General features: G+C 46.7%; 2 protein-coding genes across 4 annotated transcripts in view; one reads left to right on the forward strand and one right to left on the reverse strand.

Moving 5' to 3' along the window:
• Positions 1-5,970, reverse strand: part of TTC13 (tetratricopeptide repeat domain 13) — a 71,254-nt gene extending 65,284 nt beyond the window's left edge. Inside the window, exon 1 of the mRNA XM_029919349.1 lies at positions 5,632-5,970. Within this exon, the coding sequence (XP_029775209.1) occupies positions 5,632-5,902 (271 nt within the window). The 5' untranslated portion in view covers positions 5,903-5,970. The remainder of the gene's footprint in view (positions 1-5,631) is intronic.
• Positions 5,971-6,126: 156 nt separating this feature from the next.
• ARV1 (ARV1 homolog, fatty acid homeostasis modulator) lies at positions 6,127-17,862 on the forward strand. Of its 3 annotated transcripts, none has more exons than XM_029931248.1 (6): positions 6,127-6,380; positions 9,075-9,194; positions 11,598-11,751; positions 14,405-14,629; positions 15,433-15,579; positions 17,825-17,862. In XM_029931248.1, exons 1-5 carry the CDS (start codon positions 6,177-6,179, stop codon positions 15,573-15,575), a joined length of 846 nt encoding a protein of 281 aa, XP_029787108.1. In that variant the 5' UTR covers positions 6,127-6,176; the 3' UTR covers positions 15,576-15,579; positions 17,825-17,862. The 3 variants fall into 3 exon arrangements, with proteins under 3 accessions (XP_029787108.1, XP_029787103.1, XP_029787115.1); XM_029931243.1 differs by lacking the exon at positions 17,825-17,862 and adding an exon at positions 15,979-17,819; XM_029931255.1 differs by lacking the exon at positions 17,825-17,862 and adding an exon at positions 15,979-17,819 and having other exon boundaries at positions 9,078-9,194.
• The last annotated feature ends 366 nt before the right edge of the window (positions 17,863-18,228 follow it).

The raw sequence follows: 18,228 nt of genomic DNA on the forward strand, positions 1-18,228 counted from the left end.
TTGTTCGCTTCTGAAAACACTTGGGATACATTTTTCTACATATGCGTCATGTTTCAATAAAAGAAAAAAATAAAAAAGATAACAGAATGAAAATGTTAAGAGAGCATTAACCCAAAGTGAGAAGGATTCAAATTCTGCTACTTCAGTAATTTCGCATTTATTCTATCTGCAAGGTAACAAGCCCAAACAAAGAGATAAAATGGCCTCTTTAAAACACCACATGGTGAAAAGTGGGAAGCTTCAAAAGTTGGCCAGTCAGCCAAGCATGTAGGGAATGCAATGAAGCCAAGCCGTGTCTACAAGCTGTTGAACTTCTTAGAAAGTCCATATACCCGAAGTGCTCTGCCACTTCCTGTAGGCACGTTCCATGCAGGGTAGGTTCGAAACCCCAGGCCACATTACCTTTCACCCTCATCCAGAGAGCAACGATCCCTCGTTACCCAAAGCTGAACACATCTACAGGTGTACAGGCTGTTCAAAAGGTGAATGGAATTTTTAAGAATAGATCTATTTGAGGAAGCTTAACACGTATGCAAATAGCACACAGCTACCAGCTTCACAGGGCTCATGCTATAAAAGGCAACTTAAACCAGAAGACTTTCCGAAAGATGCAAAAGAGGCAGGCAGTCTCCAGGCGATGCCCCAGTGGCCAGGGCCGGGGGAGACACATACATAAATCTCTTTCCCACTCTCGGCCTCCATCTCTGTACTCAAAATAGGCTAGTTATCTTATACTGGCAAACCTACTTCTGTAGACCTTAAAAAAAAAAAAGACTAGAAGAGATTTGCCACAAACCTGTATGTGGTAACACTCACGGAGAATCAGGGCCAAGGGCAGAAGCATATCAAGCAAATATGCTAACGCAGTTCCCATGACTAGGCTTAAAATGTGGTTCTTAACTTCCTCACAGCCCAAACAAAAAAAGGAAATAACTCTCATTATAAAAGCTTCCCTCCTTCTACTGATTCCCTGCCACGTCTAAGGCATAGCAATGATTTAAGTACTGTGAGCAAGAAGACCGATTTCACGTATTTAAATAACTGACTCCTTTAGTTAGAAAGATATATCTTTAGGTCTTACTGTCAAAAACAGTCAGGTTTGTAGCTACTTCCTTATTTTTGTGACAGTTAACAACTCCCAAATCAGACACGAACTCCCTTTTCTACACACAGAACTATGGGAAAATAAACTCAAATCTTGGACTAATTTCAATAAACTAAGGAAAATTACTTCAGGTTGTAAATTAACTGTTGAACTTGACTGAGACATGATGCATAGATAGTACTAATGCTGCCAGCTAGATGAAGGTGGCCATTTCCAAAGTTCCAGAGAGACCTCCAGCACCAGGGCTACCTAACTTAGGGGCAGACAAAAGTCTCAAGAAGGCAGGAAAAAAAAAGGAAAGAAAAGAAAAATCACAAAGCCACTGTCCTTATAAATACTACATTTTCAAAGAAGGAAAATGAAAGTGTTTTTGAAACAATTGCTAGAGGTGCCCATGTGTGAACTACTAAACTATGTCTTGGTCCCTAAAGCACACACAAAAGATGTATTTCATACAGGATGAACGCCGCCATTGAAGACGATGCAATGTAGCTATCACAGGAGGCACAGAGGGGACAGAGACGAATTCTTAAATCAACGTGACATGTTACAGCTTATCTAGACCTGAACTGGCCTGACCTGTAACACTATGGTGCCAAATTAAGGTATCTCTAAGACCTCCCCCAGGCTCGCTCTGCTCTGGACTCTGTTGATGCCACCATACGAGAGGCCTTCCCTGGTCCCCACCAAAACTCTCTTCCTCCTTCAAGGCACTTCTCGGGGGGCCTACGAACACTGGACTCTTCCTGCACCAGAACAGGCCCCACTTGGGGAAGCCACCCAGAGCTGCTGTCTCCCTAGGTTCCTGAACACTGAGCAGCAAGTGGGAGGCATACAGCTGTCCTGCAAGAGGACAGATCCACTCTGGCTCTACAGTTCAAAATATTCAGTGCAGTGAACCATCCTTCCATGCACGTACAAAGAATATTCTAGAAGTTATTTAAGAATGTAACTTTCAACAAAGGTGAAGGCTGCAGGAGTTGATCATTAATAAGAAAGTATACTAATAAACAGATATTATTATTAAGGAAATAATGCACAGATGGTCAGGAGGGCAGGTTCAAATCCTGGCTCTATGCTCCACTGCTGGACCTTCCCTAACTTCTCTTCGCCTCAGTTTCACCTTAGGTAGAATGGGGATAAAAACAGTACCTGCTGCAGTGTCGAGGATTAAATAACGTACAGTTTTATTCACATAAGACTAGGGGGAAAATTTGAGGAAAACTTTCTGTTCTTTATTTCTTCATGCAATTCCAAACTACAAACAGGGCAAAGGTAACAAGGAAGGGAAAATTTTTTTTTTTAATGTCTACTTATTGATTTTTGAGAGAGAGATACTGCCAGGAGGGGGAGGGGAAGAGAGAGAAGGAGGCTCTGCACTGTCAGTGCAAAGCTCAACTTGGGGCTTGTGCTCCCCAACTGTGAGAACATGACCTGAACCAAAGTCAGATGTTTAACCAACTGAGCTACCCAGGTGCCCTGGGAAACTGATTTTTATTTGAAAAATATGTACATTACAGTGTTCACATTTTAGAAAAGATTATTTGTCCCACAGGAAAACAGATGAGCTGACGTTTGTGGTTATACATGCTTTTCAAATACAACGTAAAAACGTGCCAGCGGAGAAAGCCGAAGGGGACCTGGGCACAGCAAAGTCAGACTGAGACCCCTGGTGCCTAGCCATCCGTGCTACCCCTGCAGCCAGGCCTCCATGGGGCTCAGCCCACTGAGCATGAGGCTGGTCCCAGGGCGCTGAGTTCCCTCTGCTGGTGGGCCACACAGCACAAGCAGGCATTGCCAGTGCTCTGTTCAGACCTACGGGCTCCCACCATAGGGAGACATACTGTCTTTGGCCCTGGAATCACTGGGGGTTTGGAGTTACGAGAATACACATACAGCTCAACAGCAGGTGTGCAGATTTAGACCCTAGCAGGTATCAATGCAGCCATCTGAATCCGAAAGCTGTGGCAAGGCTCCTGAAAAGTGGCAGTGCATCTGTGTCTGTCCTCTGCATCGGGACTGGCACGACACGGGCAGGCTCGCGGCTGGAATGCCAGTGAGCAATGACGATGTGATTAATAGACAGTGAGGCTCTCAAGACCAGATTCATTCTGGATCCTGGCATTTCTCTAAGCCCTTCTGTTGATTAGAAGGGAGCTCTGGATTCAGAAAGTGAGCCCCTGGGCTATGATATGATCAGCCGTAAATCCTGAATTTGTTCCCGCATCTGTTCTTCTCGGACCAGTGAGGGACCGGGGCAGTTTCACAGGGTCCGGCTTCTACCCACTTGTCCAAGATGAGGAGGGAGAGAGACACTGGGGAGTCTCTACCATAACAGAGATGGCCTCCGCCACGTCCCGCAGCTGGAGTGCCAAGTAGCAGAAGCAGTTGCCTTTGGGAATTATTAACTGGGGAAGAGCAGCAGCAGCCAAACGACTTCAGCCCCTGTCGGGAACTATCAGACATTCGTGTCAGCCCCGGGAGGCCAGCTCCAAGGCTCACTCACGCCACATACTTGCAACAGCCCATGTGGAAGGCCGAACTAAGAAACTACGTGCTACATGGGGGAGATAAATAAAAAGTTGAAACATCTGAAAAATGATGCTTAAAGCCTCAAACTATCACATTTATCCTCTGATGCAAAGAACCCTGGATAATGGTTTCCCCATATGAGGGAATGGTAGAATGGACAGGAAAATTCCTCCAAATACCCGGTTCATGAAAACTTATGTTACCTTGGGGGAAAAGCATAGTACAGATCAGAGTTGGCCCAAATAAGGACTCAAAGACTGGCATAAGTCTGATGCCATAGAGAGAAATGAGCCACCTCGACCCATACTATCAATCCATTTCATAATACAAATCAATTTCTATCTTCCCCTGCCTAGAATCTGTGTCTCCTGGGGCCACTGAGCATCACATGACTGTAAGAGGGAAGGGGAAATTAAGGTTTACATAATACGTGCTGTATGCTAGTAAAAATGACAGATGTGTTTCCCTACCTATAATGACTTTAGTGTCTAAGACAAAGCTTGGTCCAGAGCCTGACCACCCGGCCGTTACAGCTGTGGGCCGGTAGGAAAGTGATGATTTACGTCACAGGGTCTCGGTTTCCTCATCTGAAGAAAATAAGCCACCATCCAATGAGGTGGGGACTCATGTTCTGACAGACTGAAGAAAATAGGCTAATCTACCTACTCTTACAGCAGCACTTGGCATACAGCAAGCACTCTATATATGTTGGCTATTTCTCACTTTTCCCACAGCAGTCTTGTGAAGAAAATGAAACCCAGTCATTAGGTAACCGTGTCTTCAACATACAGAGGAGGCAATTTTGCAAACACAAGCAATTAACATGTTCAGAGTCGCAGGAAGTGGCGGAGGGAAAAAGCCATTCTTTTCCCACCACATGAGGCCAGCCAGGTTTTTTATGCGGTTGCCAGCCAGGTTTTTTATGCGGTTACCAGCCAAGGCCCGCGACAAAACAAAGTCAGCGAGTGAGACTTCCTCAAAGGAGTCAGATTGTGCTAAAAGGAAATCAGAGTGTGCTAATCTTGACCTCTCCTCTTCGCTAAAAAACGCTTACTGTCTTCCCGGTTACACAATGTTCAAGCACACCTCTGTCAAACCATAAAGGCGATAAGACAGTTTCTAGAGTTAGGTAAACCCAGACCTTTCAGAAGCAAGCCTTGAGGGAATCAGGGGGAAGAAAAGGACAGGAAGGAAAAGGAAGGGGAGGGGAGATTGAAGGGTGAAAAGACCCGATGGAAACGTCAATACAAATAACACACACACATGTATTTGTCCCTAAGGCATCTACCATGACTTATTAAACTGAGCGCAACTGCGCCCATCTTAATGAATGAGCGGGCCTACTTCCAATACGCACGGCTCTCAGGGACACAGGCCGAAGGCCCGCGGGGGCGCCTTACTCCTTGGGAGACACCTGACAGGTCACAGGTCAGTCTTAAATAACTGGAAGCAAGATGTCATCGAACAGATAAAACAGGCTTACTCTTTTGTTCCCTTCTTTCTTCCAGGGATCGAATTCGGAGATTATATTTAATACAAGACATCAAACCCAGGTCAGAAAACCTGATTTCCAGGCCTAAGACGGGCCAGGCGACCCCCCTACGAGCGCGCCCCCCTCCCCCAGTGGGCCCCGTCCTCCCGTTTTTCCCTCCCTCGCTCCCCTGGCACCCGTGGGGCACGGAGCGGGAAGCGGCGCTGCCCCAGGCCACTTGCCGGCTCCTCCTCCACCCTCTCAACAATTGCTGGGGCTCCGGAAAGACCAACCCGGTCCCCAGGAACATGTTGTCAGCTCTCTTCTCGATTCACCACCCTCCCCACTGCAGCTCCCAGAGAAGGGCGCGCATCGGCGTGGGTGCGGGAGGCGGGAAGCGGCCCCGGTAGGACACCTCACCCAGCCGGCTCCCGCAGGAGCACGCCGCGCAGCAGAGCCCGCCCGTCCCCGCGGCCCCGCCACCCCGGGCGACCCGGACGCCCTCCCGCCGCCGCCCACTCACCGCCGCACTCGACCGAGTACTGCTCTCCCCAGTCCCCTGACTGCGGGCTGCAGCCGCCGCCTGCCTGGGCCTCCTGCTGCTGCCGGTGCTGCAGCTCCTGCTTGAGCAGGGACAGCGGCGAGTAGTGCTCAGTGGCCAGGGCACCCGGGAGCTGCCCGACGGACAGGACCCCCAGCAACAGCAGCACCAGGACGCGCCGGGCGGCGTCCGCGGCGGCCACAGCGCCGCCACAGCAGCAGCAGCAGCTGCAGCAGCAGCCGGCAGGTGCCATCTTTCCTCAAGGCGCATGTGCGGCGGCCCTCGCCGCACGCTGCGGCCTCCCAGCCTTAACCCGCGGCGGGCAGGTGGGCCATGGCAAGGGGGCGGGAAGGAGCGTGGCGTTGCCTGCTGGGAGTTGTAGTCCCAGCTCGGCCAGCGGCGAGTCCCGTTTCCGAGGATAAGACTACGAATCCCAGCAAGCACCGCGCGGGGCAGGTTTTCCGGTCTGATGTCTGACGTCTTCCCCCGCCACTGAATCGGAAGTTCTCGGCTGCTGTTGCGTGGAAATGGGCACCGGTGGGCGGAGTGGGCTACGGCCAGGCAAAGGGAACGCAGAAGGGGTGGCCGCGGGCCAGGGGAGCACGGACGGGGTTGCAGCCACTCCTACTGCTGCCTCGGCCTCCTGCCAGTACAGGTGCATCGAATGCAACCAAGAGGCCAAGGAGTTGTACCGAGACTATAACCACGGAGTGCTGAAGATAACCATCTGCGTGAGTTGTCAGGCGTGGGTGTCCTTGGAAAGAAAATGGCTTGGCGGGATTCAGGGACCGTGAGAGGCAGTGGGATATGTATGTCAGCTTTTCAGGGCAGTAAAAATCAACGGGTTTCAGGGTCCTCTAAAAGAGTCTTCAGTTCAGTGTCAGTTCACTTGACATTCCTGTCAGGAATCAGTCGAGCCTTTGCGGTTATCTGTAGTATTAACTCACTACCCTACAGTGGTTTTCTCATACCCGTCGTGTTTGCTGGTGAGACCTAACGCGGCGGACGGATCCTCGAATGGAGATGGATGTAGGCGTTGGGCGGAGAAATTTAAAAATCGAATCATATTGACGTTTGAGTTCACGCCCAAACTGTTTAGTTTTTAGCTGTTCGCCCTTTCTTTCACAGATAAAGGTTATCATCCTTACACTTCATAACCCGTATTAAAATTTCCTAGAACACTTTATTTCGGGTTTCATCCTTTGTGATTATCGAATGTACAGTTTGTGCTGTGTGCAAAGCGCTAAGGTTGAACGCTGGTGACACAAACACCAAAAATGACGTGAACATTTTGCTTTCAGCGTGTTCGTCGTCTATAGGGAATGACTTTATGTTTAAAAAGTCACAAAATTGGAGGTTCTTTTTGCGGTATTAGCAAAGAACCTGCCGCATAGTAGGCAGTCAGTACGTTTTTTGTCCCATTTCTGATCTCCTTCCTGATGGTTTGCTAATAATAATTCGCATTAGGAAACCATGGCCTGTAGTAATATGCAAGGAAGCAGAGGAGGAATCTGTTCCTATTTAATCTGTTGTCAGCCGACATAACCAGTGTTCCTGTCTCAAGTGCTTTCCCTCACTTGGCAAAATTCAGCCCTGGTTGAGTTCAGCATAGTGTCTGATCTGTCTCCTCTCCCTTGCAGCTGTATTTCACTGAAGAAAAAACACCTAAATTCATGCCCACGAACCTCACTTGCCATCTGGCCGTCACATTACATTTCACTCATCCATTCACATCCCACAAACCTTTTCGCTCCTCAAGTTTCCCCACATATACTGCCCTCTTTGCTTAAAAAAAAAAAAAAGAAAGAGGACACCTTCCACAAGCTTCGTGACCACATAAATCCAATACTAGCACGTTATTCATATGCACTGTCTTCCCTTCTGTTAGAATGGACGAACTGTTCCGTATACCTGTCCAAAACCAACGTGCCTGTGTGCACTAGATCCTATCCTCTTCCACTAGGGACATCCCAGTGACGATACTCTTTTCTCCTGAATCATGTACTAGTCTTTCCTTAATTTAAACACACACACACACACACACACACACACTTGACCCCACTGCCTCCTTTGGCTCCTGCCCTTTTCCCCCCTTCCCTTTGACAGCAAAAGTCCTCTAAGAGATATTTTTGAATTGCTATCTTGATTTCCTTTCCTAGTTTCTATTGGATCTTCTTCAGACACACGTTCTTCCAACCCAGCATTTCACTAGAAACTGCTCTTAAGATCACTGACTTCTACTTTGCTAAATCCAATAGTGTATTCTCAGTTCACTCTCAGAAGCATTTGGCCTTATTACTTTCCCCTGGACACACTGCGTGCACCTGCTAGGACACCAGGCTCTTCTGGTTTTCTTGTCTGGTTAGCTGTTTCCTCTTAATCTCCTCTCTGGTTCTGTGTCACCTGCCTTTCCTCTTACATGAGGCTCAGTTCTTGGGTCTTTATCTGTTTACACACTCTCCTTTGAAGAGCTCATTCTGGTTCCTGGCTTTATATTCCATCTAAACATTGACAGTTCCCAAATTTAAACCTCTAGCCTGAACCTCTTCCCTGTATTCCAGGACACAAATGTCCAGCTAACTACTTGACTTCTTCAGTTGGATATGTATAGTTCTCTCAAACATTCACAGTTAATGGCAACTCTACTGAGTTCGTTCCTAAGACCAAAACACTTTGGAGTTGTCCTTGATTCCTTTCTACCACATTTCCTTATTCGGCTGCTTGGCAGGTCCTGTTAACTCTGTCTTCAGACCGTGTTCAGAATTCACTGCTTCTCACCCCCTCTACCACTGCAACCCCGGTCCATACTGCCGCCATGTCCCACCTGGATTGTTGTCATAATTCAACCTGTAGCACCCTTGAACCTCTTCAATCTCTTCACCCAGCAGGCAAAGTGTTCCTTTTTGAATGTAAGTTAGATGGGGTGCCTGGGTGGCTCTGTCGGTTAAGCCTACAACCCGCTCAGGTCATGATCTTGTGGTGCATGAGTTTGAGCCCCGCATTGGGCCCTGTGCTGACAGCTCAGAACCTGGAGCCTGCTTCCGATTCAGTGTCTCTATCTCTCTCTCTCTCTCTCTCTCTCTCTCTCTCTCTCTCTCTTTCTGCCTCTCTCACACCGTTGCACGCACTCTCTCTCTCAAAAATAAACATTAAAAAAATATTTTTTAAAAAATCAAATACTTTTAATTCCTTATGTATGAGATTAAAAGATTAATATTTCTAGCCTAGAAGACTGTATTTAGTCATTTCTGAAACCAGAGCATATGTGAGTGAACATTTTGTATCTGAAGAGAAGTTAATTTAAATAAATGCTGACATGCCCTTCTTGCTACACAAGTCCAAAATAGACTCTGATAGTTCAAAATCCTTTAAGATTTGAGAATGTATGAGTTTGCTTGTTCTAATATTATCTTGCATTTTTTCAGAAGTCCTGCCAGAAACCTGTAGACAAGTATATCGAGTATGATCCTGTTATCATCTTGATTAATGCTATTTTATGCAAAGCCCAGGCCTACAGACATATTCTTTTCAATACTAAAATAAACGTAAGTTGTGCTAATTTTTTTATCTTCTAATTTTACTTGATAATGCTCTTGCATTTTTGAAGAATAATTTGAACAGAATTAAAGAACATTATTTTAAAAAGAAATCCTAATAAGGGTGGGTCTTTTATCTCAACAATGTCTGGAAGTTTCTAGAAATAGCAGGCATTGATAAACAAGGCACGCAATGTTTAGTGAATTTTTAAGAATATAGTCACTAGGAGGAAATTGACAAACCATAATCTGTATTGACTTTTAATGGGTTCCCTTTTGAAACAGATGTCAGTTATTTCTAACAATAAAATTAAATATATCTAGGGAGGGAGGGGAAAATACTTAGAAGAAGTAAGCAAGCATTAAAAGAGAGAAATACTTTATTTTTTTTAAATGTTTATTTAGTTTTGAGAGAAAGAGACAGAGACAAAGAGAGCAAACAGGGAGGGGGCAAAGAGAGAAGGAGACAGAATCTGAAGCAGGCTCCAGGCTCTGAGCTGTCAGCACAGAGCCCAACGCGGGGCTCAAATTCACAGAGCGTGAGATCATGACCTGAGCCGAGATCGGACACCCAACTGACTGAGCCACCCAGGCGCCCCAGGCATCAGTATTTCTTAATCCCCTCCATACCTCCCTCACCTCCCCCCGCCCCGCAGGTGATTCTGAAGTATAGCCAGGAGAACCACTGTGCCAACCTGAACCTCAAAAGCCCACACTGATACCCATCCCGGGACTGCATTGGGTTTTCACACTCTGTCTTGTCCCCACTTTATATTGATAAAGTCCAACCCATAGAGGTAGTGGGTTTTATTTTCTTTTTTAAAGTTTATTTCTTTATTTTGAGAGAAAGAAAGTGAAGGGCAGAGACAGAGAGGTGAGGAGAGAGAATCCCAAGCAGGCTCCACACTGTCCCCACAGAAACCTGATACAGGACTCGAACTCACGAACCATGAGATCACGACCTGAGCCGACATCAAGAGTTGCACACTTAACTGACTGAGCCACCCAGGTGCCCCAGGAGTAATGTGTTATAAAAAATCAATTCTTGTTACCTGGTATTTTTATTTTTTCCAAAGTTTCAGACTCTTAGAACTTACAGCTTTAGAACTTTCTGCCGTTTAAGTGCTATTTTTCCCATATATTAAGTTATACTCCTCCAGCATAGGACCCATATTTTAAAAATTTATATTCAGAACAGATGTTGGCAAGGATGCAGAGAAAAGGGAACTCTTGTGCACTGCTGGTGGGAATGCAGACTGGTGCAGCCGCTCTGGAAAACAGTATGGAGTTTCCTCAAAAAATTAAAAATAGCACTACCCTACGACCCAGCAACTGCACTATTAGGTATTTATCCAAGGGATACAGGTGTGCTGTTTCAAAGGGAGACATGCACCCCAGTGTTTACAACAGCCAAAGTGTGGAAAGAGCCCAATTTCCATTGATGGATGATGGATAAAGCAGATTTGGAATATATACACAATGGAACATTACGTGGCAATCAAAAAGCATGAAATCTTGCCATTCACAACCCCGTGGATGGAAGTGGAGAGTATTACTCTAAGTGAAATTAGTCAGAGAGAGACAAATATCATATGACTTCACTCATATGAGGAGTTTAAGATACAAAACAGATGAACATAAGGGAAAGAAGGCAAAAATAATATAAAAACAGGGAGGGAGACAAAACATAAAAGACTTAAATATACAGAACAAACAGGGTTGCTAGACGGGTTGTGGGGGGGCGGGCTAAATGGATAAGGGGCATTAAGGAATCTCCTGCTGAAATCATTGTTGCACTATATGCAAATTAACTTGGATGTAAATTAATAAATTTTTTTAAAACAAACATTTAAAAAATTTAGTAAAACTTAAAAAAATAAATAAAAGTAAACATTTATGTTCAAACTAATAGTTTCCTGTGTGGGTTATGGAATCTTCAGGTTAAAATCTGTCCTCATTGCTGCCTCTTCCTATCCATGACTCGCATAAATTCTGTGCTTGATTCTGCATATAGGACAGATGCCGAGAACATAGTGTGAAGGGTGAACTAGTGTTTAGAGCAGTGGTTCTTAGCTAGGGGTGTACATCAGAACCTGCCTTCAGCCACAGAACTGTTTCAAAATTGCATATGTAGGATATACTTCCAAAGATTCAGAATCAGGACTGGGGCCTCGTCTGAAAACTCTCCCCGTGTGATTCTGAGGGTCATTGCTGATGAAGAACCACCAGAGGGTCCAGGGTCTACCTCGGCAACCCAATTACACCCTGAACTGGGCAGGTCTGCATTTGAAACGCTGCAGGATAGGAGGTTCTTCAAAGCCACAAGTACTTAGCTATGTCTGCGCCTACTCGGTATTAGTATAATTACGTGTCTCTCTACCCAGTGAATGGCCTTGTCTTTTTGACTCCCAGATGCATGGGAAACTCTGCATATTTTGTTTGCTTTGCGAAGCTTACCTGAGGTGGTGGCAGCTTCAAGATTCAAACCAGAACCTCGATCCTGACGACTTCATCAGATATGCCAAGGAGTGGGACTTCTATAGAATGTTTGCAATTGCTTCTCTAGGTAGGAAGAAGCCACGCTTTTTGTTCTCAGCTAACAAGTACCTGCTCTTCCGATCGGAAGTGACGTGGGCGGGGCTTACTCATCAGTGAGAGGCCGGGTGGACATGGACTTGAGACTTACACTTTCTGCTCTGCTTCTAACCTGCTAGATGAGTTTGGCTAAATTATACGCTTGCTTGTTTTTTTTGTCACCACCCGTATGTTACGGAAATGGTTATGTTTATCACATTAGAGAGTTTCATAAAATATGTTTAGGCAGAATATCGTTGACAAAATTCTTAAATTTAATTTCTGATTCTCCAATTGAAAGATTCCCCAGGTCCCATGTTTACTAAAACAGATCAATAATTGCCAGACATGGTCCAATGTGTTGTGCTAAATGCATTGAGTGAATGCAAGCTTTTTATTAGGGAACACTTGTTCTTTATTTGACTGCATTCAGGAAAAGTGACATCTGTCCCAAATTCCTTAAATTCAAGGAACTGCTTTTCTTCAGAATCCGAGTTTGTGACTGAGGTCAGAATTGGGTCGAATTAATTTCTGTCACTGTTTTCTTACTTACTGGTTTTCATGCTCTGCTTCTGGAGCTCTTTGCTGACAGTGAAATATTACTTTAGCTACTGAGCCTCCAGCACCTTGCAGTGTCATATTCCTGGACTGTGGCTCCTCTTTTGTCCCCTTTTCTTCTCTATTTGCTCTCATTTCTTGGGTCCTCACATCCATTTCTGAGGCTTTAAAATTTATATACTAAGAATTCCCAAACGTACATAATAATGCTAAAAACATCCTTGAGAACATTGCCTAAGCCAAGAACTCGAATCTCATGTAATTTTAAGCTTTAAAGCAAAGCCTCTTAAAACTTCCAAGGATAAACTCCTGTATGTCCATAATTTTTAATATAAAAAATAAACCAGGATTATTTTCCAATAGTTCAGAATTCCTGTAGCACCTATTCTATCATGGATATTTCGACAATCAGAAATTTTTTCCTACTGTTACTTTTTCATCCACTATTAGATTCTGAACCCCAAAGTAGCTTATAAAAAAAAGTCCTACATAAATATAGCATTTTGTAATTTAAACACTGCTTTTACGGTTTTATCAATTGAATGTTCACTGCCGTCGTCTTTGGTAGATAGGTTAGGCTCTCCCATGTCTAAAGCTCTGGACACTTAGAAGTAGGAAGGCAGAGATTTCCTGAAAATCCCACTGCAGGTTAGTGTCAGCACTGAGACAGGTGGCTCTCTGATCTCCCCATCTGGTGTTTTCTCCACGCAGCACTCTAAGCAGGTAGCGGGTCCTCCTGAACCTGGCCGATCCATGCCAGCCGCACAGCACCTGCCTTGTGAAAGATCACAGAGCCCAAGGGCTGGTGCGCGTGCATACACCTCTCAGGTTCCGAGTTAGAAAGATGTGGAGGTTATCCAGTCCGCCCTTCTCTCCAGTGCTAGAAAGCCTTCTCTCAGCTCTGCAAAATGACCTAACTTTGTCCAAGTGTCTCCAGAGACCGGAGACAACCCACCGTCGTTAGATCGTTCTTGTTGGGAAGGAAAGCTCTTTGTTGCTTTCACTACTTTTTTGGTCCACATCTCAGGCTATAAGGTCTGCCTAGTTAAGATCTTTGCAGTCGACAAGCCCTTGAGTTAGTCTGCAGGAAGATAGGGTGTTCCCCGACCTCCCAACCCCCGCCGAGGGACAGATCACACTTCATGCAGATCAGCCAGCCAAAATTATTTTTACTAATTCTAATCACCTGTGTTTGGAACCTCTCTAGTTTGGCTCTGTTTGGTTATAAAACATTTTAGGAGGAATACAGTTGTTCCTCCTATAAGATAATACACGTGTTCCAGAAAAATCTGATTCTGCAGAAACCTACATAACATAGCTTATGGGGAAAAAATAGAATTGGGGACAGTTCACTGAAAACGTATGCAGCTGGGTAATCAGAGGACTAACAGTCTGAATAAAAATAACACCGCAGTTAAAAGAACTGTTAAAATCCTGGTTGACGGGGTCGGGCAGGCTGTGCTCTGTTCTGTGGCCCCGCGGTACTGCGGCTTCTTCTGCACCAGACTCTCTGAATTCTTTCTGGAAGGATAAGGAATTGTACTCAGAAAGCCTGTTAAAATTCAGGAAGCTTTAAATTTAGATAACAGTATTCAAAATCTTGTAGATAATAGGCACTCACTAAATAGTGGGAGGATGAGCAAAGAAAAACATCTTCATGTGTAATTCTTAGGGTGGGTCCTATCTTTCAGACTTAAAAACCTCCAGCTCCTGTTTTATTCTTTCTGTGGAGCTCTCGAACACTGAAAATATCTAAACAGAGCCTTACTTCCTACAGACAATGTCAGAGAGCTGATGATCACAATTCTAGTGGGCTTGCTTTTACTTCGGGTGATGAAATATTCCACAAAAAGAATTGTTGAAGTATGTTTCTGAAATCACACCAGCACGATTTGACACAAAAGGCAGGAGCCTATTTTAAAAAAAAAAAAAAAAAGGAAGAAGAGGGAGGATAAGAAAATTTGATCTTGGTAAAGCAGTTTTAATGAAGTCAACTGATGAGTTGTATTTTGGAATTGTGGCTTGTTTTTCAAGAGCTGTGGTTCCGATGGGGACATTCATGTTTTTGTGCTCCGCTTCCTCCTTAGAACAAGCTGCCTTTTTTACGGGCATCTTTACTTTCCTGTGGCTAGAACGGCCCATGACAGCAAATAAAAAACACAACTTCATTTTGCTGCTGAAAGCATTGTTGTTGTCCAGCTACGGAAAACTCTTGCTGATTCCAGCCGTCATTTGGGAGCATGACTACACACCGCTGTGCCTCAGGCTCATCAAAGTATTTGTCCTTACGTCCAATTTTCAGGCAATTAGAGGTACGTTTGTGTTTCCTTCTGTCCTCTCCACCTTCACCCCACATGCAAGCTTAAAGCCTTGTTTCTGCAGCCCTCTGTTGCGAACGGTGAGAAACACTGGGACCCTCGGTGGGATAATGACAGTGCCTGACACTCCTCTGGTGCCTTATTCAGAGCAGATAGCCAGTATCTGTTCACATGAACCACGTGGCACTTTTAGTTCTCAGAGCACCCTTCTGTGCATTACCTCAGTGCCACGGGGTTCCTAGGGTGGCATTCATACCTCCGCTTTGTGAGAGACTTGTCCACATATACCTGTCCGGGCACCTTAAGCCAGGAGGCACCCTTCCCGCCACACCAGAGGAGGGGTCAGCAGCCTTGTGGGCCTTCGTTTTTCCCCGTCTGTTGTGAGGAGGGTTATTTTAAATGAACCTATTACCTGATACCTTTTATCCTAATGCTTATTGTCTCATAAACTTTTAAACGGAGAGTCTTTGTTTTTGGTTTTGTTATTTTGCTAATCTCTTTATAACCCTTGATTCTACTTTGAATTTTCTCCTTCAGTATTCATGGAAATCTGTGTCTTGATTTCAGGAGGAGAAACATAGTGGGTTTGTTATCAGCACCTGCTTTGTTTCTCTCCAAAGGTCTGTAGATTAAAAAAAAAGTGGGAGAAGATAACAGCACTGATGAATACAAACAAATAGAGATTTTTCTAAAAACAGCTTGACAAAACAATTCCATTCATAATGCCGTGTAATTTACATGCCGACTTCGCTTGAATTAAACTCTTCAGGACTTATTAGTTGCCTTTTTTTTTCCAGTGACCCTGAACATCAGCCGAAAGCTCTCCTTTCTGGCCATCTTGAGCGGCTTACTGCTGGAAAGTGCCATGGTCTACTTCTTCCAGAGGATGGAATGGGATATGGGAAGTGATTGCACCATCTACAAATCTCAAGACCTTTGAAGAGGTACAAAGGCCTCTTAGCACTCACACATTCAGACAAGCATCCTCCTCAAATGAGACCAAGGCCATTGTAAAATATGTAGGTGCCCCGGCATGACCCAGCCCCTGATTGCCTCTGGGTCACCTCCGTCCCCTGAGGACTTCAGTGCATGTCTCTCAGGGTCCTTCACTTCGGGTCAAGGACATCCACATCCGTGCCTTGCTGTTCTCAGCCCCTGGAACACCTGCACTCCATGTCACGTGTACCAGGACCTGAAACTGACTCTGAAATCTGCCCCACTGGCCACTGCACCCCCCGCCCCCGCCCCCAGTCCTCCCTTCCACCGTCCCTGCTGTGGGCCGCCTTTCCATCTTCCTTTGACCTCCACTTCTGACCAACTGTGTCTCACTTTCTCACCTGCAGTTGTAGGCAGCTGACGGTTCATCTCCGTTAGTCCATTGAAACCAGCTTCTGGCCCTTCTGCCAGCCGCCCCTCAGTAGAGTTGTTTGGAAGAGTCTCTGCGGCTGTCTTCCCACAAAGCCGGCACTACGTGCACACAGAGCCTCAGCCGGACCTCCGTGTCGCTCCGCTACCTTCGTGGTCCCCTCCAGTGAACCTCCCCACGCTCCTTCCTCCCACGTCTGCCCTCACTTTGCCGAGGCTCCAGCTGCTTACACATTGCTTGAGCTTCATTCCTCCTTCAACTCAGAACTCGTTTGGTTGCCTGCCTTCTTCCCTCCTGCCCTCTCTCTGGTCCTGGACCCGTGCTCCCTTCCTCTCTGGGCTGTCTTCTACTTGTAAGTGTCCCCCTCCCCCTGGTCACAGCCAGGCTCCTGGCCCACAGCCGGCCCTCCCTGCAGCCTGTGCTGGCCACAAGGGCCGGGAGCAGACTCGGAGGCCGGTCTGAGGGTGGGGGTGCGGGTGGCAAGGAAAGCACCCCAGCTCCGAACCTTCTCCACCTCTGTGAAAAGGCCATCCTCACTCCTGCAGCCTCAGTCTCTTCTCATGCTCAGCTAATGCTCTCCCTTCCGGGTCTTGAGACACAGCTCCCTCCGTGTCCTCTCCCGTGCACCGGCTCCTTCCCCTCTGCAGACATACATGCACAACTCTTGGTTCGAGAACAGTCGGTCAAGCCTGCTTCTGCACAGCCTTTCCTCTTTGTGAGACACACTTTCTCCCGTAGTCCCCTGACTCTGTGCTCCTGAGACTCAGAGGAAGCCAGCTGCCAGGTGTCTGTCCCAGGACTCTGGCCTCAGCCTCCCTCCTCTCTCTCGCTCTTCACGCACCCAACTCCCACTACGTGGGCCTCCCAGACCCAGCACCTCCAGCCCGCCCCTCTTCCTGTTCTCCGTGCCTGCCCACCACCTGCCAGGCAGCACCAGCAAGGCCCTGCCTCTACTTCTGTAGCTGAACTCCATCTCACCGCCCTCTACCCACCCAAACAGAATCCTTCCTCAAAGTTTTTCTCTGGAAATGCCCCTTTTCCCTCAGCCTCCGGGTCAGCTCTGGTCTCCTGCCTGAGAGTTCACAACAGCCTCCTCATAGGCCCTGAGCCCGGACCGGGGCCACATAAATCTTCACAGCACCGTTGCGGTTCCCTCTGAATTTTTCATCATTTCTTACTGCCGGCCCAGGAGCTTCTTGTCTCTTCCTGAGGAACGACTTTTTGTTTCCGCTTTGCAGAAGCGTGGTCCTCACTATTCCGGCCCTAATTCCTTCTCCGCCAGCATGTCCCTACCCCCGTTCTCTGCTGCAGCCTCCTCAGCTCCGCGTGTGCCTGGTGCTCTTCTCAGGGCCTGGAGCGGCCTCTTCTCTGCCTGACTGGATACAGTCAGTCATCTTGGCCTCTCTGTGGAAGGAAGACTTTCCAAAACCTCGAGTCCATGTGCTCCCTCCCGCTGAGCTCCCAGGGCCAGCTTAGCACCATGGTCGCCGTGTCCGGAGCCCCGGGGACTGTGCTGGTCCCACTTCCACTTGTCAAGTGATCCGTTGTAACTCCCGGTCAGGAAAAACGAGGCCGCCCGCCTCTCACAACCATTGGAACCCTGCTGTCCTCCTTTTATGTTCCCTCGTGTTTTATATTGTGCGTGTCTTCTGTTCGGATTCCGTGTGTGTAAACACGGGACTCCCCCAACCTGGGTAAAAGTGTGGTTCCGGTTATACATGCGGAGGTAACATGTTCCCCCAGTCCCGGGCCTCCCCCGAGAACTTGCTGAGTTGATTTTCAGCGGAATGTGTCACTCTAAATACTTCTTTTATCATCCACAGTAGTGTTCTTTATGATCTGCGGCACGGCCAACTGCCGACGAAAAAGGGAAGACGAATATAAACCAGGCTCCTTATTTCTGTTGAGCAAAATGAAGCAAAGATTTGGATACACTTCCCGAGAAAGAAAGCACTGGTTATGGCATTGAAAACCCCCAGAACTCTACGCCACATACCCCCCCGTAGGAAACACCGAACCACCTACAGAAACAGACACAGGCAAGCGCAGCGCAGGGGTGTGGCTGGGGGGGGGGTGAAGGGTGTGGCGAGGGGAGAGTCCTGTGTCATAGGCCACATCGGGGAAGTGCCAGCAATGGAGGGGGACCACGAATCCATGATCCACATGCAAGAAAAGCTTTATATTTCATTCCTCAGACATGTTTATATCTTTTTAACTTAGATGGTAA

The sequence above is a fragment of the Suricata suricatta genome, chromosome 2 (genome assembly GCF_006229205.1).
Source record: "Suricata suricatta isolate VVHF042 chromosome 2, meerkat_22Aug2017_6uvM2_HiC, whole genome shotgun sequence".
NCBI classification, from domain to species: Eukaryota; Metazoa; Chordata; class Mammalia; order Carnivora; family Herpestidae; genus Suricata; species Suricata suricatta.

Coding starts and splice junctions, on each gene's coding strand:
- ARV1 (XM_029931248.1), top strand. CDS start 6,177: ATGGGCACCGGTGGGCGGAGTGGGCTACGGCCAGGCAAAGGGAACGCA. Junction 9,195..11,597: donor TTTTCAATACTAAAATAAAC/GTAAGTTGTGCT, acceptor TTTGACTCCCAG/ATGCATGGGAAACTCTGCAT. Junction 14,630..15,432: donor CAATTTTCAGGCAATTAGAG/GTACGTTTGTGT, acceptor TTTTTTTTCCAG/TGACCCTGAACATCAGCCGA.